The sequence below is a fragment of the Trematomus bernacchii genome, unplaced genomic scaffold, assembly GCF_902827165.1.
Source record: "Trematomus bernacchii unplaced genomic scaffold, fTreBer1.1, whole genome shotgun sequence".
NCBI lineage: Eukaryota > Metazoa > Chordata > Actinopteri > Perciformes > Nototheniidae > Trematomus > Trematomus bernacchii.
The window spans coordinates 1646528-1672777 of record NW_022987531.1 but is presented as its reverse complement, the minus strand read 5'-3'; the positions used below and the strand labels follow the sequence as shown (position 1 = coordinate 1672777).

The window sequence follows — 26250 nt, the reverse complement described above, 5'->3', positions numbered from 1 at the left end:
GGTTTAGAAAAAAAAACCCGGCTTATATTTGTTCATGGCCTCATGACATTATAAAGCCAGGAGTAGTTTGTCAACCAGAGATGACCTTGGGAGTTGGTGGTGATGCGGCTGCAGCAATATCACAGAGGGAAAAGATGAAGAAGTGTCGGGGTAAAAACTACCCTGTCATGGGTGCACATTTCTGTCTTTGCTTGGACGAACAGTGCGCTCCTAAATCAGAGTGGCAGTGATAGTTAGGAGGCAGGAAGTAGAAAAAAAGGGAATACGAGGTCTTTGGCCCCCAACTGTCCCTCTCACGGTGCCACCACCTGTAATTGTGCTTTGATTTACGCGTTGTCAAATATCCCCTGTGACAACACCTTCTGCCATTAAAAGCCATCAATAAATGTTGGGGTGAAAGGTCATTTAATTTGATTTTTACACCTTGCACTTGGCTTTCATTGCAGGGGCCATATTTTACCTTTTTTTATGGGATGTTCATTATTATTTTGTGAGGAAAAGCGATAAAATGTCACTGGTAAGGTGGGGGTGGCCGATTGGTGTTGAGAGGGACCAACCCAAACTAAACAACACTACTGTGCTTCTGAACCCTCCTTCCCATGTTAATGATCTGGGTACAGTGGAAGGATATTGGAAAAATGTCAGAAGAAAAGACAGTGACTTAAACGATAAGGGGATAATTTTGACTTCCAAAGACTCAAGTTCAATGCCATATGGCCGTACGAAGAAATATTGACAAAAGTGTGAATATGTTTGTGCAATGAAACTGGAATAAAAACATTCAAAAAGTAAAAAAAAACTAAACAGGGACAAGACAACAGGGACCACATAAGGGGGTTTATATAAGGTCGGATTTCATTTAGCATGGCTTCTGTATCCCCCCTTAAGAGCTTTGACGGGTAAAAAATGAAATATAACTTTAAGCCGGAGCGGCATTTGTTCTTTATTCTTTTATGTCCCCTCATGTTGAAAACGTCTCGGGGCCTTTGAGTAATGCAGAGGACTACGCCGCCCGCATGACAAGGAGAGGCAGGCCAGACAGAAAGGTTCATCACTTCCTACAGCCAGTACACAAACGCACCCCCCTCTGCCGGCCCCCCATCTGCCGACACCACACTGATAAAGTTACAATAAAGAGATACTGAAACAAAATCAATGTGGACGGAGGAAGGGGGGGGGGCCCCGCGGGTGTGTGCTCCAGGAGAGGGAAGAAAACTGTGCAGATCTACAGCACGCAACACACACACACACGCTCCTCCCATCTCTCCACCGGAGCAAGGCCCCGCGGTGCCCCTTGACGCCAGGAGCGCCCGGAAAATGTAATCTTCCCAAATACTCATCAGGGCTCTCCATCGTCCCGCCCTGACAGCGCCGGGGATAATTAATTATACAATTTCGATGGGAATATCGACTAAACAAACCTATTAATCATCGCAAAAGTCAATAGGCATGGACACATTCAATCATGTCCCGGCCAATGATTACTCCTCTCAAAATACAATAATTATTTTCAAAAGCTGCCTCGAATTAAATTTCTGTCAAGCCGGTACAAGTCTTGCAGTTGATGAAGGATGCAATGGATTTTTTTTTTCTTTCCCCCCCTTCCCCAGTGGAGGAGTGAGAGGAGGGACATTTATCCTTTTGGAAAGGTAGTTTGTTTTATAAGGATCATAACATGGTGTGTTTAACTAGACCATGACCATCAGATTATCTCTGAGGCCCCCATTATGTCATCCATCTTGTCAGGCTTGGTGAGGAGGAGGGGGTGGAGGTGGAGAGGGCAGTGTGTAGTGGTTCCTCAGCCTCCTACAGCTTACACACTTTCTACACATTTCTGCTCCTCACATTCAATAATTCTCTGCCGTTCAGTATAATGTAAGGTCATTATCTGTCCATTTGAAATCTCATCTTTGGTTTAATAGCTAAAAGATGTCACTTCCTGCAATCACAAGATGTCTGTTTGAATGCTTCTATTAAGAAGAAATAACCACATAACAACATTGATTTAAGGAAACATGTTTACACAATATTTCTCCCTTGTGAGTAACCAGGATTTCATTTATCAGGGCAACTTTGGGTGATTTCAGTGCAGTTCTAGAAAAAGTTCATTTGCAACCTAATTCATTAGTGATATAATGTTACAGTGCATAAAGCAGAGCAATGCTGAACATGAGCATTTTAACCCAATGAATCAGCACTGATGTGTAAGGTCAATATCTGCCTCTTTCCAATCCCATCTTTGGTTTAATAGCTCAATGATGTCACTTCCTGCTGTTTTGGTGAACTGCCTTTATCACAAGGGACCTTAAATGATTATATTTAAGAAAAATAACAACATTGATTTTAGGAAACAAGATTTATTTCTCCCTCGGAAATTACTAGGTTTTCAATTGTTAGGGCAACTTCCGTTCAGTTTTGGAAAGGCTTGATACAGAACAAGGTAAATGTAATATGATAACACAGTTCAGACAATTATAATCTAAAATGACCAGACTGTTATGACTGCAGTGGCACAAGCATAAAGCAGGGCAGTGGTGAACATGTGCTTTTTGACCCATCTGTCAATCAATTAGTGTTTCTTTACAGATAGAAACACACAGTGAGCTAGTCTAATTCAGGGGCATGCAAAACACAGGTACATGCAAAGGCAAATACCTTTTATAAAATTGTTAGATGCATAAAAATAAACGTGTGCCATATCACATTTATCTTACAAAAAGGTGGAAGAAGATCCCTTCTAAATAATAAGTGGGAAAATACTCCATTACAAGTAGAATTCTTGATTTCAAGATGTTACATAAGTATTATCAGCTAAATGTATTTAACCCTTCAATAGTAAAAGTACTTCACAGTAATATATCATTATAGAAATAGTATTGTATATTTTTTTCATTAACAAAAAACATGTACGAGTGGGTTGTATAGTCATTTTTTTATATGGATCCAATGTGTGATACTTTGTAAAATAGTTGAGGGTTGAATGATCACATCATACTGTATCAGCATATTGTGTTTTCAGATGAAAAAAGTAACTATAAATGTAGTGGAGTAAAAGGACATGAATTGCCTCTAAAATGTAGTGGAATAGGAGTATATGTAGGTAAATTGGAAATACTCAAGTAAAGTATATAAAATAGTTAAGTACAGGGATGAGTATATTACAGTTAGTAACAGTCCACCACTGTTCTTACACAACAATTTAACAAACTTCAGGAGCGGATGAATGTAACTCTGTTTAAAAGGTGTTATATAAATAAAGTTTATTAGTGATGCTGCTCTAATAGACATGTTCCTTGGAATTCAAATGAAACGGTAACATCGCAATACAACTCAAATTAAAGTTTATCATTGTTACTTTTACTATGTTGTTATGGTATGTGGCCAATAATATTAATACACTCTAGGCTTCCAGACGAGTGGCTTCACACTCCATTCTGCTGATGTGTAAGTGTGTGTGTGTGTGTGTGTGTGTGTGTGTGTGTGTGTGTGTGTGTGTGTCCTTCATGTTTTTTTTAACAAGGTCCAACTTTGAACTACTTAATGTAATAAACAGCCGTATAAAAGTGGAAGTGTGTGCTGGAATTCTTCCTCTGTAGACATGTAACACTCACCTCATCTACACACAGGGTGTTTCTCAATGTCGAGTACGCTTGCTTGGTAGCACATGTCTTCCGAGTCACTTGCTTCAGAAGCGAGGCAAGAATACTTCCTGGCATTCGGAAAACGAAGAGTGGAACAGGCGAGCAAGTGTGCAGGTGTGCGTCATATGAGAGGCCCCGCCTTACATTTTCCGGCACAGATTTGGGGAAATTGGTCCGTGCGCAAAGCATTGTGGGGATTTTAAGACCGCGGAGTCTACACATCTGCAGCCTCAAAATTTCTCGCAACGAAGTACGCCGGGCTCGGTAGAATTCCAAGTATGCTGGACATTGGAACAGTCTTTCGGCGGCACTCGATGACGTAGTATGCTTGAAATAGTGGCTCTGGAGCAGCTTTACTCGACATTGAGAAACACCCTCTGTCTCATTTAACAGTTATTCCAGAGACATTAGGCCCCACAGTGGGGACAAAGGGAGTGTGTGTTGTGAAGTGATGTGAGGGCTTCAACTAAAGCAAAGTCATGACTGAGGTCAGCAGCTGCCACAACAACTTCTTAGGAGGGCTTATTTTATTATTCATATTATCTTAACAGGAAATGTCCTAAAATGAAGTTGTGTAACTTTGGTTAAGAGGTTTGGTAGGGCCTTAAAATCAACCCTACATGAACCCGGCTTGCACAATGTCCAATTCTCAATTAAAAACCTACATTTGCATTGTTAAAACATCTAAATCAAGTCTTGTCAGTGCAGTAACAGACATTTTTAAAACAATCTCTGTCATCCACCTTCACCTCCTGCATGTTCAGCACAGCCTAAGAACTCACATATACCTTCGCCATGTACTGTTAAATAGAGATTTCTCCTCATTAATAGGAGGTAGTATGTTAGGCAACTGCTTTCAGTGACATGACTTTCGAACAGCAGCACAAAATCATTAAGACAACAGAGAAATGTAGATATTCAAATTATTCAGTAGGTTATTGATTATAGCACGGATAACGCACAAACCCGATTTGGTTCAAGCCCGGGGGAATTTTGAGAAATTACAGCACGGGTCGCCCCCAATTGGGTTTCACCACAGAATCAAAGCTCTAGTCCCTTTTGCAGATAATCAATTTGAAATGTAGTTAATGGCAGGCGTAGCTACTATGAGGTGGAAAAACAATCACTATACAGTTGATGGAGTGAATTTAATTTGTGATAAACATTGGAAGTGTAGAAATAAGAGAGCAGATGGATATATAAAGAGCTGGAAAGCAAAGAGGTGACTTACTGGGCTCCCATTGTTTTCCCGGAAAACGTCCTGGTTGACATAATTAAAAAGCTTCTTTTCAAGTTGAAGAACAACCTGGATCAGAGGCAGGAGAGAAGCTCTGATTAATAACAATACTAATGTCAACTGCACTTGGTAATTAGAGCACTAATGAACAGCAGACAGCACTGTGCATTCTACACGCGTCTCTCTGAGGCACCACTATACTCTGAATGTTAACACAACTTGTAATAACTCAGGTTGAGCTGTATGACATGTATAGAACTGGAAAATGATTAGAATTTGAAGCTTTAATCACAAGTGCAATATTCCTTTTTGAACATGCATTATAATAATGTTCCTATTAAGGCCTGCTCACACCAGATATTTTACACCCTAGTCAATTAATTTAAATTGGCACGCAGGGGGGGGAAATTACATCAATTGAAATCTTGCAGGACAATGTTGACAAGATAATTGTGAACATCGTCTGGTAGGAAATTATTTAAGCTTGTTAACTGTGTCCACTTTTGGAATAAACTACTCAAAATAAAATATACTTTTTTTTTTAGACAGTAATGTTTGGAAGAGGGTTAGGACCACATGTTTTCTTTGAGACCTGACCCAACATATATCTTTTTTTGTTCTGAGATTAAAGTTAGGATTTTGAGAAAAAAGTCAGAATTCTGATATTTAAATCAGAATTTAATCTCACAACTCAAAATAAAATCCCTTTTGGTCAGATCCCAAAAAACTAATTCACATATGGCCCTAATCCTCTTCGGTAGAAATGAGATAGGTGTCAATGGTGCAAATATCTCTCTTTTATATACTGTGTGAACTTACTGTCCAGTTAGCGATTGAGCGAACAAGCTAGCTGACACACACAGGTTAGCTAACTCTGTCATAAGACTTTCATTAATGAATTGATGATGAATCACAGCACAAAGAAGAGTTATTGGGGCTGATGTGAGTGACTATAGCTAGCATGTTTCCTGCTCGCTTAAAAGGAAAATTAGGCATATTGTATGTGAATGTAAATGAAGGCCATTGAAGCAATACATATTCAGTGCGCACTATACTGACAGAAAGTGGAGTTTGTAGCTACAAATGTTTGTTGTTTTAACATCTACTGATTTCCAAATAAAAAAGGAATACATTTTTCCCTATAACACTCATCAGCGCTGCTTTTATTATGCAGGTACTTTTTTGTGTTGTGACTAGCCCTGAAGACACATTTGTTTCTATAAAAATGTGACAAAAAGCTGTTCTGATGACAATATGATTTCAATTTAGGAATATATGCTTTTGCATTTTGTGACAGGCATTAATGCAGTACAGCTTACCTTCCGGTCATTGTCACTCTCTCTGAATATTAGCTTGTCCACCTCGTTGGTGTCGGCGGCTCGGACTGTCTGCAGGGTGGTACTGGAGCAAAGACTCTGGAGGGGGGGATGGAAACAATGAGTGATCAAAGACACAAGAAAAATCATGTTGGGTTGTGTGTTCATAAGGAAAAAGAAAACATTCATTCAATTACAGATATTCCTACATATTGAAAGTGTGTCCAACCCCCACGCACACTTTGTACAGTAATGTTCTGAGAGCAGCCATTGTGTCCAGCTCCATGCACTACACTGCACATTTGAATGATTTTTGAAAGAAGCGTCCCACAAACCACCACCTCACTGTCCCCTCTCTTTATCTGGCTCTATGTACTGACCCCATGGACTGTGTGCATGGTTAAATTCCCCTTTGTGGACTCTTTTAACAATTAGTTAAACATTCGACCATCTGTGTTTGAAGACAGTTGAATGAGGTAATCCCTCAGCCAGTGGTTCCCATACCGCGCGGCAGGGACTGGGCGACCTGATTGAAATTCAAAGCACAGATTAGATAATCGGGTCAAGCCAATATAGCGAGCAGAAAAAGGCCCTTTAGACTGAAATGTCACAAATCAGTCCTGCTTCGGCCACCAAGAAACGGCACAGCAGATCAGAACAAACACATGCCTTGAGAGAAAGTGGAACAACTCTCTGCAGACCCCCCCCCCCACATCCCCACCACTGCCTCAACCCCATTCCTTCAAGCTCCCCCCCCCCACCCCTCCCCTCCCCAAAAGCAACTTTCTAAAGCCCTAACAAATCGCTCCATCTTTCACTCATTTAGGCCATCCAAATGCAGGGTCAATATGGTCCCCTGGCAGCCAAATGCTAATGCGCTTAAGTGCGCTTAAGCAGCTTTGTGCAATGAATAGGCCAAAGAAGGAGCTAGGGAGAAGGGCAAGAGATACTTTCCCTGTCAAAAAGTCATTGTAGCGAAGACAACCACAGAGTCGCTTTCTGCCATCTCTGATCAGACTGCACCAACTGTGGTCACGGGTTCTACTTTCTGATTACTATATATCTTTTTCAAACTATTTCTTTCAGATGCAAGAGAGGTATTTTTATTGTTAAAGAAACTTTCAATTATTTTCTTGGCTAATTGATTGGTTATTTGGTCCATAAAATCTCAATGGAAAATGTTTCCAGAAACTCAGTGACTTCTTCAAATGTCTCGTTTCTTTTCTACAACTTAAAAAGATCTAGTTTACTGTCGAAGAGAAGGGAAGAAACCAGTAGAAAAACAATACTTGAATTTGGCTTGTTTGTCTTGAAAACTAATCAAACCAGTACATATACTATCGAAAAAGGCAATTCATTTATTTTACTCTGCGGCTCTATATACTGTATAGGTGACACAAAGTACACGTTTTCTAGAAAGTGTAGTGACAGCTGTGAGTTTGAAGTATTCAAAGAAAGACTTTGAAATTGACTTCAGATTCTACTAATTCTTCCAAGCAAGCCCCCTTCTGTGGTCTGCTTTTCAAATCTAGAAGTCAGTCAGGCAGAAATCCCTGGACAGCTTAAAGTGAGGCCAGAAGCACACACTGCATCCTGGCACAATAAGCATGGATATCAGGAAGTGAAAAATAGCCCTCCATTATTATGATTTGATAATCTGGTACACAGGGCTTGGATCAAAACACAGTCATCACTAAACCTTAATATGTCCCCTACGTTTAGATAAGTACCTGGATACAAACAGATAGAAGAGACTAAATGTTTTACCCAGAGAAGAGGGAGAAGACATTATTCTCATTGTGCAACTCGTGCCAAAAGTGTCACCACAAGCGAGACTCAATTAGAAGAAAACACAATAACCTAATGCTGCCTTTTCTTGTGAGGACGTGTCTCCTCCAAGAACAATTACATTCAGGATTACAGGGTGAATTAAACAATTTAAACTTCAGGGAAACAAATGATTCCCAACGCAGATGTTTGGCTCTTTCCAGGAGCAGGAGAGAAGCATTGGCTTCATTTGAAAGTGTTCTACATGCACTCAGTGTCTAATTGAACAGGATAAAGCAGCTTTCTTTCATTTAGATGCCCACTGGTGCGGCCGGAGCCCTGGGTGTCCTGTGGCGTGGCGTTGGACGCTGACATGTGTCTGATTGATCCATTCATCAGCTCATTGACCGAGCGATCAGTGTGTCGGTGCAGGGGCTGGTGGCTGATTGCATCCGATTGATCAAGCCTCCCTTACTGTCGTCCTTTGTGAGAAACATCCCCCCTCATCCAACACACACAGCCCCGCTCATCCCACTGCCTCTGTCATAAGATCAGCCCACCAAACACCAAGAAGGGGAAAATGAGAGTCCCATGCTGTCACTTAGACCTATAAATGCAGTGATGCTGCCAGCAGAGTCCAGGTGCTCGTCTGCACACAACGACGTGCTCTCACTGACCACGCTAAATGATATTATCTTAATTCATTTGGCTGCAATTGGCTTCTTATTTAATCCATGACAATTAGTAAAGGGAGGGAGCGGTCAAAGGATGGGAACATAAACAGACAGCCGTCAGGTACAGCAGCTGTAGTCCAGAGGACAGTAAGGATGTCTTCACTCTGCACTCTTTAGATGATCCAGCAAAGTGACTTGGCATCACATCCCTGCATTATGGGTCAGAGGTCAACGCTGAGTGTTTGCAAAGGGGCAGGGGCCCGGGGGGGCCGGGATGAGAGGTTGCAGAGGAAGGCGCTGCCTTTGTGCATCAATGGAGGATAATCTCATGACTGTCGAAGGAGGAAGCGGCTGTTTAAAGGAGCTCTCTATTCCAGCTGCTCTCCTTAGAAGAGAGGTTAAAGCAATCTGTCCCACTTCAAAGACCAAACACACACACATTCAAGCCTTCTGTCTCAGGTCCTGCCAACAGATGGAGGTGAACCACTGTGCCCGACTTAAACAGTAAGAAACCCACACACAGCCCCACGGCAGGGCTGACAATGCAAGCCTGTTTTACATGTCAACGTCTCCAACAGACTAATGGGAAGAGCTGAAGAAAAATCATTTTAAATGACACTGAAAAAACTAAATGCGTCAACTCCAAGCTCATTGGTTGATACATAATATATACCTTTACAAACAGGTGTAACGTGTTATTTAAAGGCCTGCTAACTTAGCTAAACAGTTGGGCACACAAGCTCTACTCAAACAGGAGTAAATAGTGCATACGTTGGGAACTATTTTCAGATGCGGATTTATACACTTTTGGTCATGTAGTGAGTTTCTTCAGCAGCAGGACGGTGAATGGGGTATTGAGTCAAAATATAGTGCAGTATGTGCGTTCAGGGTTCAACACTGTGACTCATTGATGTGATTTAAATAGTTTTTGCACAACAATGGAGCTCTACCGTAGAGAGGAATAGCATATCAGGATTGAAATACACAGGCAACACTTTTTAGTAGGATATAATTAGTAGACAGTAGCATTTTATTTTGTAAAGTTGGATTTTGTATATTTCAATAATATTATATTTAAGTGTATGCTCAATGGGACAATAGAGACCTTTAAACCATAACGAACATTTGAAATTCTGCTGGACTTAGTGACGTTTTCTTGGTGGTAGAATATATATTTATTTTCATTATGACTAGGGCTCCCTAGAAAAAGAGTGGAACATCCCGGCTGTAAACGAAATACAAGTGCTGTTGGTTCTGCTATCATGATCTGCATAACGCTTATCCTAGAGAAAATCTGCTAATTATTCTAAAAATAGATGTTACCCATAATTAGAAAATAATCCCTACGCCTAAATTCCAATATAATTAAAAAAATGAATCAAATTCTTCTGGCCTTGCCCTGGCATTGTAAGACTTTAGAAAGATTCTTTTGGGACATTAAACCAACCGAGTCCTTACATTTAGATGTATTAATTCAATGCCTTATAAAGTTAAGCCTTTAAATTGGGATGACTTTGGGTTAGAGTTACGCCTCTTTTAGTGTTGACTTATTAGGATAAAATTGTGTTAAAATGTTAGTGGCAGCCAGTAAAGTGCATTTTTTACAAGTGTGAACAAGTTGCAGAAATCTGTAGGATAACAGGGTGCCAGCCAATGGACAACTCCTCCGGACTCCAGGGGGATTTATGTTCCTCCCTCCCTCACCCCAATCCCATGCAATGATTCACACTAAACTGTCATTCCACCGATATAATAATCCATTGAGTGCATTTAGAATTCAGTGATTAAATCTCAATTAGGTGAAGAGAGTAGCAGAGAGTGTGCAGAGGGAGACAGACGATGGGTGGACAATGAGCTAACTATTCATTCTTCATTACCAGAGGCAGGGGACGGGGGCTCCCCTTTGTGTCAGCGGGGGCAGTGGCATTGTCAGAACGCGCCATTATTTTCTCTGCCAGCTGAGTTAAGGTGTGCCAACGGGGGCTGGCAGGTTCACCGCAGATTGCTTAGCACCCCAATCACTTTTCTTCCGTTCGCCACCGTTCATCACGCCCGTCCCGCGGCGACATCTTCCCGAGCCGGGGAGAAGGGGGCACCGGGAGGAGGCGACAACAAATTCGGCCTCCTGCCTTCCTGCCAGCTATTACGCAGGAGAGCCAGTAAATCAGCTGTGACCCCCCCCTGTCCGAGCTGACTGGACACAAGCCAGAGGATCCACTCCTCTCTCCGTGGAGGGCTAATTTAATGCTTCCAAACATTGTGGATTCATCACACAGCAGGGTGGGGATTCAACATGGATAATTCAACATGATCACCCAGCAAAGTTAGCCTGCGTGTGACCCGCTGATCAACGGTTGACCCTAGTAAACCTGGCCTGTGTCCCCCCTAACAGCGAGCGGCCCACTCACAAACCCTCGCCCCTTCCCATGAACTCGTGGAAGTTTGATGGCAGTGTGTGCGTCGTAGGAGGTCTCCCAACGAGCCACGCCCTCGCCAACGAGCGAGCTTGGAGAGGTAAGAGGGCAAGGTAGTGATAATGTGCCCTATTTATCTTGTGCATTATAACATCTGGGAAACTTCTCTAAAAACAATGGAGGGCTGCCATTCTGACTTCACCTTCAGAAACCGTCCAAAAGCATTTGTCCCCTCGGAATGGATAATGGACAGGCCACAAATCATTCAGGACAACAGGACGAAGGGGTGTGTGTGCGTGTGAGAGAGAAACTGAATGTATGTGTATGTTTTGTGTGAGTGTGTGTGTGTTCCCCCCTGGTATTTAACTTCTCTGCTGGCCCATTCTGCAGGGCCCCGCAGGACAAATTGCCCTGCATGGTTGTCTTTGAGAGGCAGTGCAGCGCGCAGAGAAAGGGACAGGGCTGAAACACAGAGAACAGGCCTATAAAAATTCATCACTTTGACCCTGGCGACCTCCCACTACTGGGGGGTTGCACACACATACACACAGATGCGAAAGCACGCCCTTGCCCACCCACCCAAACTCATATTGAGAGCTGGAGAGCAAATGTTCTAAAAGTCATCTCCTAAATTTTACGTGAAGATTGAAACAAACAGGCAGAAAAGTGAAAGAGAAGTGGATTCACAGAAATGTACTAAGCCTGCTGATCTCTTTCTCCAACACACGATCACTAGCAGACACAATGGCTATGGAAAAAAGCCTTCTACACAGGAAAAGGCCACCAGATGCTTCATTGTGACCGTGTCTCTGTGTTAAAGTAGTGGCAGTAAAAGGAGGGTGGGTCTTCTGAGGCGTATTAGTCCCACTAAGAGGAGGACATTGTCTCAGGCCCGGCTCTTGACACATTACTGCCACCTGTACAAAGAAAACCTAATGAGAGATTTAATCTGAGAAACCTCCCCTGACACTTTTAGTCAGCAGTTTGAAACCAACCGCAGCAGATGTCCGCAAGCCTGTTTAACATAGCGGCTACTCCTAACCTCTCAATAAGGCCGTGCATGCTTCAAATGCTCAATAGCTATCCTAATGTGTTATTCATTTGATTTTTTTAGCAGCAGTTGTTTTGTTTTCAAAAAGGTGGCTGAAGACCAGACGTTTCACGGCCATTCATGTTTTCTCTTTCATGCTCAGACTTAAAAAGCACGTTTATTTTGTTATTGAGGAAACAAATATACATACAACTGTGAAGCTATCATTGTAGCAGATTTAAAGAAAAAGGCAACAGAAGAGCCATCGATACAGTATACACATTTACTAACCCTAATGCTTGATACCTAAAAAGCACATCAAATATATATATGTAAAATATACATCCAACCAGGGTTTAATTATTATAACACATTTAAACATGGCCAACAAAAGAGCCATTGATAAAGTATTAACATGTAATGATTCAAACCTTACTGCCTTATACCCATATGTTGATGGTGTTAATGAGGACACGCATTCATATTCAGCCATAGCAAAATCATTGTATCACATTTAAACATGGCCATTAAAAGAGCTATTGATACAGTATGAGCTCTTACTAACCGCCTCATACGTTTAAAAAGCATTTATCGTGTCAATGAGGAAACAAATTCACATCCAACCGTGAAGCAATCATTGTGGCGCATTTAAAGATGGCCAACTGAAGAGCTATTGATACAGTATAAACACTTACTAAGCACCTGGAAACATTGCACTCTCATTTCATTTACCTATTCCACCGCCGCTGTAGCTGGAATCAATTAAAGGAAACAGACAGTGAGGTAATTTGTCGTTGCTGAGTCAATTACAGAATATTGAAGACCCAATCAGTGATTGGTGATTAGTGATGGTCCAATAGGATCGCAGGGTCTGTCGAGTTCATTACTCTGGAATTCGATAGAGATCTAACAATTAATGAAAGTCTAATTCCGTACCCTTTAAAGAGAGCTGGAGCTTGGTTAGCACTATCAAAGACTACAAATATGCAACTTAGTGTGACCAAGATCCAATAAATGAACACTGATTTTACCAGGGACATTTCTAGAAAAGGGTTATACTTGGGGTGGGGAAAAAATGGATTCATGACTGAGTCGATATTCTTATATATTAAGATTCTGAATTGATCACAACCTCCTCAAAGAGAGCTAGATAATGTGACTGATGGACAGCAACCCCACACAACATGTCAAAGTTGTGTGAAGCCTTTTTGTGTGATTTGTTTAACAATCACATCAAATATCAGTGTTTTTTATTTTGTGCACAATTATTTTAGAAATGTACCAAAATAAATGTAATCAAAAAAGGAAGCTTGCCTTAGAGTAGAAAAGAGTATTGATTACATGTTAACTTTCTATTAGGTTTGCTTTTGTTTTGTAATTGTAATCAATTCAACTCTTAAAAAAAAAAATGTTTTCAATTTAAAAAGTCCAAAGTCTTATACACACTGAGACTTATACCTTGCCTTCAGAGCATCATTTGCCACATTGCTTTTATTAGCTCGCAGTAGACTAGTAGATCCTGAATTGAACTTCTGAATCCAGAATCATGCATCAATCCATGAAATCCCATAGGATACACACCCCTCATTATCCCTTTGTTTATTTTCTCTGTTGGAGCAACAGTTGAGCTACAATAGCCGTTGATGACTTTTTCAGGCAGGCAGGTGACCGGCCATCCTGCTTCCAGGGCGCACTGGGAGGAGAAGACCCCGGTGAGGCACAAACCCCTCCTCACACACAAAGAACGTTGATTCATTTGAAGCACCACCCTTTAATTTGTTTGCACCATTTCATCTAAATGATGTGCTTGTCCGCCAGGGTGAGAGAGAGAGGTGTAATTCAGCCAAGGGAAGGGGAAAGAGGAAGGTACAGGGGGGGGGGGGGGGGGGGGGATCCTGACACCCCACCACAGGGTGCTAGGCAACCATTTAGTGGGTGGGCTTTGTGATACATTTTACCAATTTTTCATGCCCATCCCTCTTGATGTGACCCCACTCAGGGCCTTTTATGCCCCTGACAGCTCTGCGCAGGAAAACATGCTGCCGCTCTGATAGCATGAAATCGGGAACAAAGACCCCCAGGGAGAGGAGAAGGGGGCCACCGAGGCACGCTGTGCTCCGGGCCCGCCTGGCTCTGGACACAAACAGATGTTAGGCCGGCCCCGGCTCCTCTGCCCCCTGAAAGAGGAGGCCCTGTCGGAGAAATGGGCCTGAAATGCATTGTTTTGGGCCTCCTCTAAGACAAAAAGTAGAGCCACTCCTTCTGAAAGGGCCTGGCAATATGGCCGTCACAGATAAATCACACAAGGGGGAGTGAGAGAAAGGCCCATGAATTCTCAATGTGGCCCTTAATGGGCCCTCTTAAATATGATGGGATATTTGAGCGCGGATGTGAATGGAGCCCAGACACTTTTAATGTCAGAGGGCAGAGTTGTTTAAAAGCCCATGGTGCCAACAGTGGGTTTACAGCTCTGTTACAAAGAGCCACTCAGCAGCAGCATCACTCTGCTGCTGACAGTAGAGATCCACACTGGGAAACCTGTATGCCGAGTGCATTCAATAATCAAAGCACCTCTATAGCTTCCTCAACCACAGCAAAACATTTGATCATCTGTTGTTTTTTCTCAATTATCTGAGGTAATGTTTTTAGCTTTATTTGTGTGTCAGAAGAAAACCTGAAGATATATAATTAGTTGTTTGATTTGATTTTCATGAAACTTGGTGAAGGGGTGTAGTGTTGGCCAACAAAGAGACAATTATATTTTTGAGCGGATCCAAATCACAAGGATATAAAGTTGCAACGTAGGGCGTTTGTGCTGCAGGCTTCAGAAACATTGGCAACATCAGGTGAGTTGGAACAACTCAGAAACAGCTTGGCACATTTTTGAACTCTCTGAGAAACACAACACATCTTCTTTTTAGCTTCAGTTTTGTGTCCAACAATTTCAGAAGAGCGACTTCCAACCCGTGAAATGATGGGACCAATCAGATAAACGTGAATGCACCGATGGCCTAGTTCCGCAATGGAATGAGCCAACAAACAAACACCATAAACCGAGGTATTGCCTGATTTGAATACTTTGAATAACCGTGACTGTGACCAACTTGTTGAGGAGGCTTTGAATTCAGCCATGTGCAGCGACCTCAGTTCTCACACAGACTGCTGATTTGCATATGCATTAGAGCAAACGATAATGATTAAAATGCTGGAAAAGGCAATGGAGACGCTGTGAGAGCATGTTTGCATACAGCCCCCCAGAGACAACATGTGTTATCCTGGGAACCGCTCCATCCTTCAAATAGAGAAAAAAAAACAATTATTGTGCTGTGTTCTACAAAGGCTAAGGACTGCATTAGTCAAAAATAGACTGACATCATACCGATGGACACTGTGTACCAGGCACAAAGACGCCCCTATCCTTCACAGTTTATGCCACATTTCATCTGGACTCAATAATAGCATCACTGTTAGCCGCTGCGGTTCCTGCCAGTGGTTTCAAAGGCAGGGGTCCATAGTGACCAGCAGCAGACAAAGCATCAATAAAACAGAGATAAGAAATACTGGGACGGACTGAAAGTTGATTATTCATGATTTATAGATAAATTACATCGGGGGGTGGATTAAATAAAAAAGACACAGATTGAGTATTGAGTCCACTTGAATTTAAAGACTGATTGGATTATTGAATAATTACATTTTGATTGTTTGCATAATCGTTACAAGTGCATCATGGTTACTTTGAAATGCAATGAGACGTATCTCTGTTTTATGAACTGTAAATATTTTGTGTCACATAAAACTCTTTCTTACATGACTAAAGAACTGTATGGTATCCTTAGACTGATACATGGCTCACGGACATTCAAGGATGCATCATGTTACAGGATTAAAGTGTACATGTGATATAAATCATAACTTGAAAGAAACTCAACATATTTTCAGGTTTTTTTCATTTTTTTTATAGACAACTTAAAAATGATTTTAGATCAAAAGAAACTTATTCTAAAACTTTTTGATGAGCAATTTGTTACTTTTTAAAGTAAAACTAATGAACAGCAACGGCTTCCCTCTTCTGGTTTTCTAAGACAAAGCATGTTTCAATTTCATTTACTTTTGGACAAAAAACCGATTTAAAGACCCTTTACAAGGCTTTTGTGTAATTGTTATGGACATTTGAAAGATCGAACATTTCATCGGTTTATCCAGGAAAAGTCAAAGGTGAGGCTTAATGAAATATAAACCTAATGAGCTTTACAGTCCTGAGAGATATTTCTGGATAAAGAAGAAATAGCTTAAGAGGTTTTAACACAGCACAGGAGAAAACACTTTTTTTAAATTGAAGTTTCTGAGAAATGTGAACGTTTTAGAAAAATAAAAGACAGCTATCCTTATCTATGCAACAGGCAGCCTTTTGTATTTGGTGTATAACTTGAACTTGATGATTTTGAACTCACTGAAAACTCTTTGGTGAAAAGTTTGTATCTGTGCAAGTTTAACATGAAATGTTAGTTTTTGTCTTGGGTTTGCCTTTGAGTGTTAACATCAGCCAACACAATCAGTTGATAGAACTTTTGTCAAATATAAAAAACGGACCCCATTTACCTCAATAATCGGAATCGTATTTTAAAATACAGAGTATTCAAACCCCTAGAGAATCTCACTTTTTGGATTCCATGTGTACTCCATGCATTGCTGACATCTTTCTTGGGTATATCAAGTTGTTAATGTCAAACACACTCTTCCTCTACAGTCTTCTGAGAGACGCAGCGACAGCAGACAGCGTTGAGGGCCAACTGGGGTTACATCTCTGACCGGGGCCAACCCCAGGGGCCTTCGAGGCGACGTGCCCCCCCCCCGGGCCCTGACAGTGCCAGGCTCTGCGCTCATCCTTGGCTTGGTTTGTCACGCCATCCCACCGTTGGCATGGTGTTCCCAGCTGCCAGTCACAGTGCCCCCCCCCCTACCCCCCCACCCTCCGAGTACACAATGGTAGTAGCATGGCTGGCGCCGGGCTCAAACGGCCTGTTGTTAATGAGCAGCACCAACAGAAGCCACTGCTTGTTCTTCATTTGCCAGCGTTTTAATGATATGGACAGCACTCCCATCAAAGCTGCATCGCTCAAGTGACGCCCTCATAGCTCAACTCTTTTTCCTCCAGCGTTCATTAGCATGGAGCAAACACAGAGCAGAGAATAGGCTCTGCTGTCTGCAGGGAATAGTCTCCCTCTATATCCAGATGGGTTATCTGTGATATAATGGGCCCTCATTGTGATAGATTGGACTCTTCTAGCCAGATAATATGCCTCTATTGTATAGTGAGGAAACATCTCCATTACAGGCGTCACCTGTGTGGCTATAAACAGGCGGGGGTCAAATAGTACAGGTGTAATAAAACGTCTGATTTAACTTGCAAGGTGTGGGTGGGTAAGCTAAAACAAACAATGGAAGGATTTGTTATTAGATTTTACCCAGCAATAAAACAGTCCAAAGGATTGGGACATTCTGGGCCAACACTGATACTGAGTTTTAAATTAACTAATTGCATAATGTGTATGTTTTGTTGTTTATTTTATTCACATTTCATGCTATGGAAACAAACGTTTATTTAATTGTATCTGGGATTTTCAGCATGAGATAACACCGTCTTTGAATGAGCACACATTACGCTGTACACATTTATGACATTTGCTTGAATATCAACTTTCACAATTAAAACTGTGTTGTTGAAAATGTCTGCTTCAAAAGGCTTTTTGATACTATACAAAAAAAACAGAATGCTTTTAAATATATTCCTTTTTTTAAAGTATTATTTTAATTTGACTTAATAGGTTTTTTTTGGTGTGTTTTACCTATACTTTATTTAAAAACAAAAGTTAGTATTCTGAGCATCTGTTAACGAACTAACTGAATAATACAACAATATTTTTAAAAACTAATACCCTTAGCAAAAGAAAGATAAATGTATTTAAATGTCCATATCAAAGTGATTAAAAACTGACACAGGACTATCTTTCACTTCCGTTAAATTGTATTCAATATATATAGTTCTCGTTGCTGATCTTTTTGAGAGATGGTATAATAATACACTTTTCCTTTCACTTTTATTTTTAGACATGGATGTTTGATGCAAAACAACATATGAACATTTTCCACTGCCATTGCTGAAAGTAGCGAAGGCTGTCCAAATGTCTTTCAATACTGATTTTATGTTAGATAAATCTGTGCGTCACAACCCTCAGTGTGCCCTCTCTTGGTCATTTAAGTAATTGCTAATTGTTTGACAATAAATTATAAGGAATAGGAAGGATATTTAAATACTGTCCTGAAGAATTATCACATTTATTTTAATAATCTTCTCTTTTTAGTCAAAATCTGATTAAGTACATGAGGGCTGGTGTGTGTGTACATCTGTGACTCTGGGTGTTAATGCATGAGTGTATGAGGGAAGCTGAGGGCAGCCAAGGAGGGTCACAGTCCCCAGTGTCAGGGGTCTCCAGGAACAGAGGCCCAATCAGTGCTGGCCCGCTGGTTAATGGATGGATGGCCCACAAAATTAATTAGCCTGACTAATGTAGTGTACACTTAATTACACTGGCCGCCTTTTGATTTATAGCTGGCCAGATACACGCATGCTAGTCAAAGTCGGGCTAAAAAGGGAAAATTGTTTACCCTTTACTGGTGCAAATTATTTACCCAGACGAGGTTCAGCAGCCGGGACAATGGCCATCAACGGTGTAATGATCCCATGTTGAGAGGGAAAACACAGAGACTGCAGGTGACATGCATTGACGATATATTTAGAGTTTCCTAATCCAAATGTGACACCTACAGTGTACATCTTAGATTAGTCAAATGTAAGCAATGTATGGCGCTCTGAGACAGTAAGTCACCTAAATTCTTCTTTGACTATTTAACACTTTTTAGACTGGATAAAGGCAATGGTATTTCTTAATTTTTATTTTATTTAGATCATTAATGTCAAACTGCGAATAAATGATTCCAGTAGTGTCAGCAATTATGGGGGGAAAGGAAAAAAAAAAAAAAAAATCATAGACGAATAACCTAAAAAATGGTGATTGAAGGGTAAAAATTGACCCCAAGATTTGTGAGGAAAAAACTTTATTTACAAGTTTAAGCTGATATACTAGTCCTGCTTTAACCCTTTTTAATTTCATTTAATTGTATGCACTTTATCGACTTTTATTTTTTTTAATGGCCTAAAACAATTTTAAACACCCTAATGTGTATGGCAAAATATGTTCTTTTATTTCTTACAGTTGGTTTGTTGCACATACATGCTGCAACAAACCAAAGATGGCATTTATGGCAGACTTTGTCTTCCATACATCTTCCACAGGGAAAAATGGCTTGCTTATAGTTCTATCTGTGTTGTCATGGGCGTGTGCGTTGAGTAACTCTGCAGTGTGAGAAATGACTGATCTATCATGCTGGCCTGTCATTACTGAGCATTTTACAGCATTCATTAGGAGTGGGGATAGTCTAGGGCCCCACCTTTAATTTCATGCTGCTCAAGCGGGAGAAAGGACACAGGACAAAGGGAGGAAGATTGATGCCTGGGCCGGCCCCCTGCACGTCCTGCAGACGCAGACAGGGGGCGCCGCTCCGAGCCGCTCTGCAGTCAAAGAAAGGCCAGCTAGCCTAATGAAATCTTTCCATGTAGCAGCAGATCAGCCCCAATTAAAACAGCCCCACACCATGTCACAGGGACAGTAGATCAAGTCAGCAATTAACCTTCCCACCGGCCTCCATCAATCCTTAAATTGGAGCGGCCGGCCAGCAGCACACAATCTTTGCAGATATTAAATTTACATTCTATTAAGTTTAATTAGGAGGGATTTTAAATATACTAGGAGTCCAGGCACGGAGCCCTGAGCCTGTCATCGACACCGCTGATTCACGGCCGCCGGCCACCTCCGGGGACACACACACACTCACTCACACACACCACTGTACACCTCATAGCACCCTCTGAGTGAAGCATGGATAAAAAGCTGTGTTTGCTGTAGATGTGAGCAGGTCAACAAGGTTTACGTGACCCGGCACCATGACGGGTCAGCGCTCAGCTGTGGGCTGAAAGTGGGTTTCTATACTAAGATTTGTCAATGGTTACTGTATTATGATTGTAACCTTATTGTTGTAATAAAGTCAATATTAGTAGTGATATGTGTTTGTCTGGGACTACTTTCTAAACCTTTCTGATTCTACCGGATTTCCGACCATCACTACCCATTTCAAAATAATTCCTATCCTTATCCAGCTAAATAATCATCTTTGTCAATTATTGTGAAGATTATTATCCAGATGAATTGATACATTTGTATGTCTATAATGTAATTAAATAGTAAACAAGAATCCCAGTTTCTCAAAGTTCAAGATAATGTCTTAAAAATGTATTATTTTGTCAGTCAAAACTCCAAATATAGTCACTTGTATATAATATAAAAACGTCATATTTGAGAGTCTTAAAATGGCATTTTCTGACATTTATGCACCAAAGAATTACTGTAAATCGCTTATCAAAATAGTTGGCAATTGTGTGTCTGTAAATTAAATAATTGATATAAAAAAAGGAGAAATCAAATGTATCTTGTGGTTATGGGAAATAGTTATTAAAGCTGATTATTATTTGAGCAGTTACAGACTAGAGTACTGTAGAGTCAGTCTCCACAGAGCACTGGCAGTGTTACTGTGTACAAATGTTGTTAATGAGAAGAGATGAATTTTATTGAATCATATTGATGTTAATTTAAAAATAATCTGTAGTTGACTCCACGACTAGTCTGACATAACGGAAGTGGCCAAGAAGAAGGATGTTAGAAGTGTATTTATCTTGATATAGGCATACATTTAAATGGAAGGAAATGGATTAACATGCATGCTTGAGATCAATAACAGCAACCTTTTAAATGTATGTTTAACATTCCATCTCACACCAATCCTGTAATGCTCCCCGCCTTCTTTCATCTTCATTAGAATAACATTTGCCGTCACTAATCTGTGCCCTCCCTGAAAACTCAGGTGGTTTTACTGCAACAGGTCTGACAGTCTGCTCTGCATCTGTAATGAGAAGCTGCTTCAAACGTGACTGCTCCATGGGGGAATAAAAGAAATTGCAGGCGGTGAAGTATCTGATTCTCCAGACAAAATCTTCAAAACCATTCCTTGCCGCTTTCCCGTTTTATCAGCACCGATGCAAAGCGTGATCAAGCCAAAGCCTGATCACACCCATGGGAGAGGAGCGAGGAGTGGACCACCTCCAGGCTGCTCAGCCCTAGCATTAGTCTCCACGTGGCTGTGTCCTTTGTGTGCCAGTCAAAGGGCCGCTGAATGAGGGTCAATTGAAACCAATTCCCTCTGTCGGACACAATTAATGGGGTTGCCCGGCCCGGGCGGGGGGGGGGGGGGGGCGGACGCAGCCCTTTGGTTACTGATCCTGCCGCACAAGCATGCCTGGAATTTGCCACCTGGAATTCGCCCTGTGACAATAACAAACCCACCCCCTTCCAAACCCACCTCCTTTTCTGTACACACATGGATACATCCCAGAATACCACCCTGTCCCAAACACCCACCCACAAGGCATGATGGGTGACAGGGGAGTGGCTAGTGGTTGTCCACAGTCTAGTCACCCACAATGGAGCAGAGACAGAGAAGAAGAGGAGTGGTGTAGCGTGCAGCTGTAGAGAAATGTACTGCAGCATTTTCTGATCCACTGACTCTCAAAGTGGGGCCTAGTGATCCCCATGGCTGCTCAAATCCTGGTGTTCAACAAATCAAAAAGGAGTTTAAAATTGCAATTATTTCATCCACTCATGGCGGCAAAAGTCTATTCATCTGCATAGCTTTTTTTTGGGTCCTTTCCTATTGATTGAAAGTGGAGAGAGAATAGAAGAAAGGCAAGAAAATGAGACAGCGCGAATGAGACCGGCCTCTGTGTCCGAATCAATCTCCAGATAAGTATGGACGATCGATTCCCCGGCAGCCCATCTACAGTTAAGCACTTCAGTGGATGTGCACTAATTGTCCTGTTGACATTAATTGTCATTAAAGGGCTTAAAACGGCCTCCCGGCTGTGAGTTACATCCTGCGCTAAGGTTGCAACCCATTTGTTTATTGGTGACATCACAGCTCTCCCTGCCGCTCACACTGAGGTCACAGTTAGATCAGACAGGTGGAGCAGGACGGGTTCATTTGGAGCATCCAACCACGCACACTGAAAACACTGAAACGTTGACTTTAATTATGCATGTATAACGTCAACAGATTTCACATAACTGAATTAGGTTAGTAATAATACGTTTAAATACAAAATATTAGGTTCAACTTATTATTATTGCCATCAACTAACCTAATACAGTTATGTGAAATGTGTTGACGTAATACATTTAATTAGTTTCAGTTTCTTTAGTGCGCTTCACACGGATGACATCATCAAGGCGTTTTGTTGTCCCCATTAACTGGTCGGCAGGTTCGAGGAACCCTCATTAAGCTGGAGGGAACATGCCTAGGTGTGTGTGTGTGTGTGTGTGTGTGTGTGTGTGTGTGTGTGTGTGTGTGTGTGTGTGTGTGTGTGTGTGTGTGTGTGTGTGTGTGTGTGTGTGTGTGTACCTCTAACTTCCTGAGGGGAAGTCTAAAAGGCCCCCCTGCATTGCCGTCAAACCCCTTTAACCGGGGGGGAATCAATCAGTTTCATTTGGCCTTACAAATTGGTTTGTGTGTGTGTGTGTGTATTCGCCCTGGATGTGAATGTGTGTGTGAATGGGGGCCAAGGTGCATAAGAAAGGAGCTGTGTGGAGGGGAGAGGGGGCAGAGATGGACACACACCGATGCAAGCCTAACACATCCCTGGAAAAGGGGTCATGACCCCTGCTGCGCTCAAACAGCATTTCAGAGTGGTAGAGACATGGGGGGGGGTGCTTACCTACCACAGAGCAGAGAAGACACGACAGGAAACATGAGGAGAGAGTTATCTAGATTAGCTACACAGGATAAACACGGACAAGCTCCAAATCATCTCATCTGACCCTCTGATTGGATGCAGTCCTCTCAGCCTAATGCATCTATGTCTGCCTGAACTAGCTCTGAAACACACACATCTGACCGATCTGAACGATTGAGAATATTACTTTCTCTATCAACTTTAAGATGGACAAAACTGACAATAACAGGTGCAACATGTCTGCGGCAATCCCCTTTTGTTATGAATCTAATAAAAGGAACATCCATCTTTTTTTGATGTATCTATTCGTTCCCTTTTTCTATTCCTTGTGTGCAGATATCTCACTGTAACTAACTGTAACATGTGCAGCTCTGGAAAAATGTAAGAGACCACTCCAAATCTCTACATGTATGGCAGCCATTCCATTCCAGTGTCTGTTGAATTCCAACACAGAGAAATGTTGTCAGTAGTTTATAGAATAAAATAAAAAGATGTTCATTTTATTCAAACACATACCTGTAAATAGTAAAAACCAGAGAAACTGACAATACTGCAGTGCTTTCTTCATGTTTTCCAGAGCTGTATGTGAAGCCATAATTCTGTTATCGTATTCTGTTGCTTTTACCTCTTAGAATATTTAACAAATTGTACGGTGTCCTTGGTGGTCATGAAAGGCACCTTAAATAAAATGTATTATTATTACTATTATTATTATCCCTTCCTCTAGATACTTTATGACCTTTTTCATAGCTATCCCTTGAAAATGAAAAGAAACAGCCTATAAATTAAAGTATTAAAGCAAGGCTAAAATATACAAATAACTATATTTTGTATTGAACCTGGCTATACAAGTTAACCGTATGTTTTGATAATTAATTTCTCATGGCTTGTAAATCCCTCTGTATTGTATGTGGATTTAAAGGTCCCATGTCATGGCCATTTCTACTGATCATATTTCCATTGTTGAGGTCTACTAGAATAGATTTACATTGTTCAATGTTCCAAACTCACATTGGTTTCTCATACAGCATCTCTGTATAGTATGTGTATTCACTCTCTGTCCTAAGCGGCTTGTTGGAGCTCCTGCCCCCCCCCTCCCTGTGAGCCCAGTGTGCTCTGATTGGTCAGCTCGCCCACTCTGTTCTGATGAGTCCTCCACCGTTACAGCTGAACATCAGTGATTATGTGTTACAATGGCGTTTGTTAGCAACCAGAAAATGACAGCAGTAAGGACAAACAGATGAGAATGCTGCATGGGGTCTAGGTGCCGTGTTGGCGGGACGTTGCGCGGCTCGCTGCTGTGAGGAGGGGACAGTGTGAGCTGGGTTCATTTCCTGCTTGCTGCGTGGGGTCTGCGAGACAGCGAGACATCGCGAAACTCAGCCTGAACTCAGCCTGAGCACCATGAAAGGGGGGGTGCTGAGGGGGCTGCAGCACCCCCATCTGCGAGGCTCCACTAGCACCCGCACTCCTAAACGCGGCGCACCTACAGTGTAAGCGCGCCACAGTTTCGCCGCTGCGAGGCTCCACTTGCACCCCCCCCCCCCAGCGCATCACAGTTTCGCCGCTGAGAGAGTGTGTGTGTGTGAGGAGCTCCACGGATTGGTCCATTTGGGTATGGTCACGTCACCATACCCAGGAAGAAAAAGAGAAATCTCCAATGAGGCGTTCTGGGGCAGCATAGACAGGTCTTTTCTGTGTTAGAGTTTTACTCGCTACAGGGTGTACTTTGAGGGTTTGTGACTCTGCAGACCGTTTACAGTACATGCAGAAAAACCTTCATAACACACAAGGGGACGGGTAATAACCGGAAAAGCATGGCATGGGAACAGATCTTTCTCATAAAACCAAGTAACTTCTTTTAAAATGTTCTGCTGCGGTAATGGCGATCTAATTGATAGAAAATATGACTTTCTCTTAAAACTTTAAGATGGACAAAAACGGACAAATATGGGTGCAACATGTCAAACAGCTGCAAACCGATTTGTTACAATATAAATGAAAGGAACATCCATCATTTGAATGTGTCTATTTTGTGTGTTAAAATATCTCACTGTAACCTATTAGCATTTCCTTTGTTTCCCTCTTCATCTCTTCCTCTCTGTATAAAGGTATTTCATGGCCTTTTTCATAGCTATCCTATAACAATGAAAAGAAACAGACTTTAAACTAACTAAATAAAAGTAAGGCTTACAGGTCATATTTTAGGTAGAACATTTCTTTTTATATTAAAGCTGCTTTAAAAGTGAACCAATATGTTTTTTGTTCTTTACTCATTGCTTCTAAATCCATGTTTTGTCCATGGATGTAACAAGAAACGCACTTTCTGTTTTCTAAGAAACAGATCTTTCTTAGAAAACCAAGTAACCTTTTCAAAAACATTTTTATCTATTTCAATGTTAACAACAGTGTCAATGCGGCCATACAAACAGCCTTCATGCCCTCACTGTGCAGACAGTGTGTGCCAGGTGACGTTAGAGTGCAGGAGTTGACTCCTGAATGGCCTCAGTGTTTGCACATCTGCTGTTTACGATGCTTTACTCGGGTTAATTAGCTCCAATGCAACACGCATTCACATGATCATGAGTGAGTTAATGTGACCCAATTACTGATCCAAAATCAAATCTGCTGCACAAACTTTGAGGCCCTCAATCAATGCCCCCAATAAGCTGCTGATACCACTCAGCTGACGGGGATGTACCCTAGTGGCCAGATGACTCAACTACAGATGGGTTTCTTCTTCTGCACCACACAGAGGGAAGTCATTCCTAATGCTGCGTTCTATTGGTACTGGGAAGTCGGAGTATCCCAGTTTCAACTGTCAACGCCCCGAGGCCAGAATTCCTACTTGGAAACTCTGAGATACCTCGCGAGATCATCATTAAAAATAGAGTCTCCACTTATAAACATTATGAGATCACTTTGATAATATAACATTTTAAACTCTTCTGTATTATTTGTATCACATGAAATCAACTGTACATATGGCGCTGCTCATCTTCTATCTGTGGATATGTTGCTACGATTCACAAAATAAAAAATAAAGCGTAGTTATCAACCGGTAATGCTAACAATGGCTAACCTGAGGCTACTGCTAAAGCTGTAAACAAGGCAAACATTCAAGGCAAGGTTCCAACAACCTGGGTGTGAGGTCAATACCAGATCCAACCTCCGACTCCCAATGTAAATGGAACGCTGCATTAGATATTTC

At 41.6% G+C, this 26250-nt stretch overlaps 1 protein-coding gene across 2 annotated transcripts in view; it reads right to left on the bottom strand.

Moving 5' to 3' along the window:
• LOC117475901 (inositol polyphosphate-5-phosphatase A) overlaps positions 1-26250 on the bottom strand; it is a 163768-nt gene that overhangs the window by 20858 nt on the left and 116660 nt on the right. For both annotated transcript variants that reach the window (XM_034122248.1, XM_034122256.1), the window contains exons 10-11: positions 6198-6293; positions 4873-4947 (exon numbers count right to left, since the gene is read on the bottom strand). In XM_034122248.1, the coding sequence (XP_033978139.1) occupies positions 4873-4947; positions 6198-6293 (171 nt within the window). The remainder of the gene's footprint in view (positions 1-4872; positions 4948-6197; positions 6294-26250) is intronic.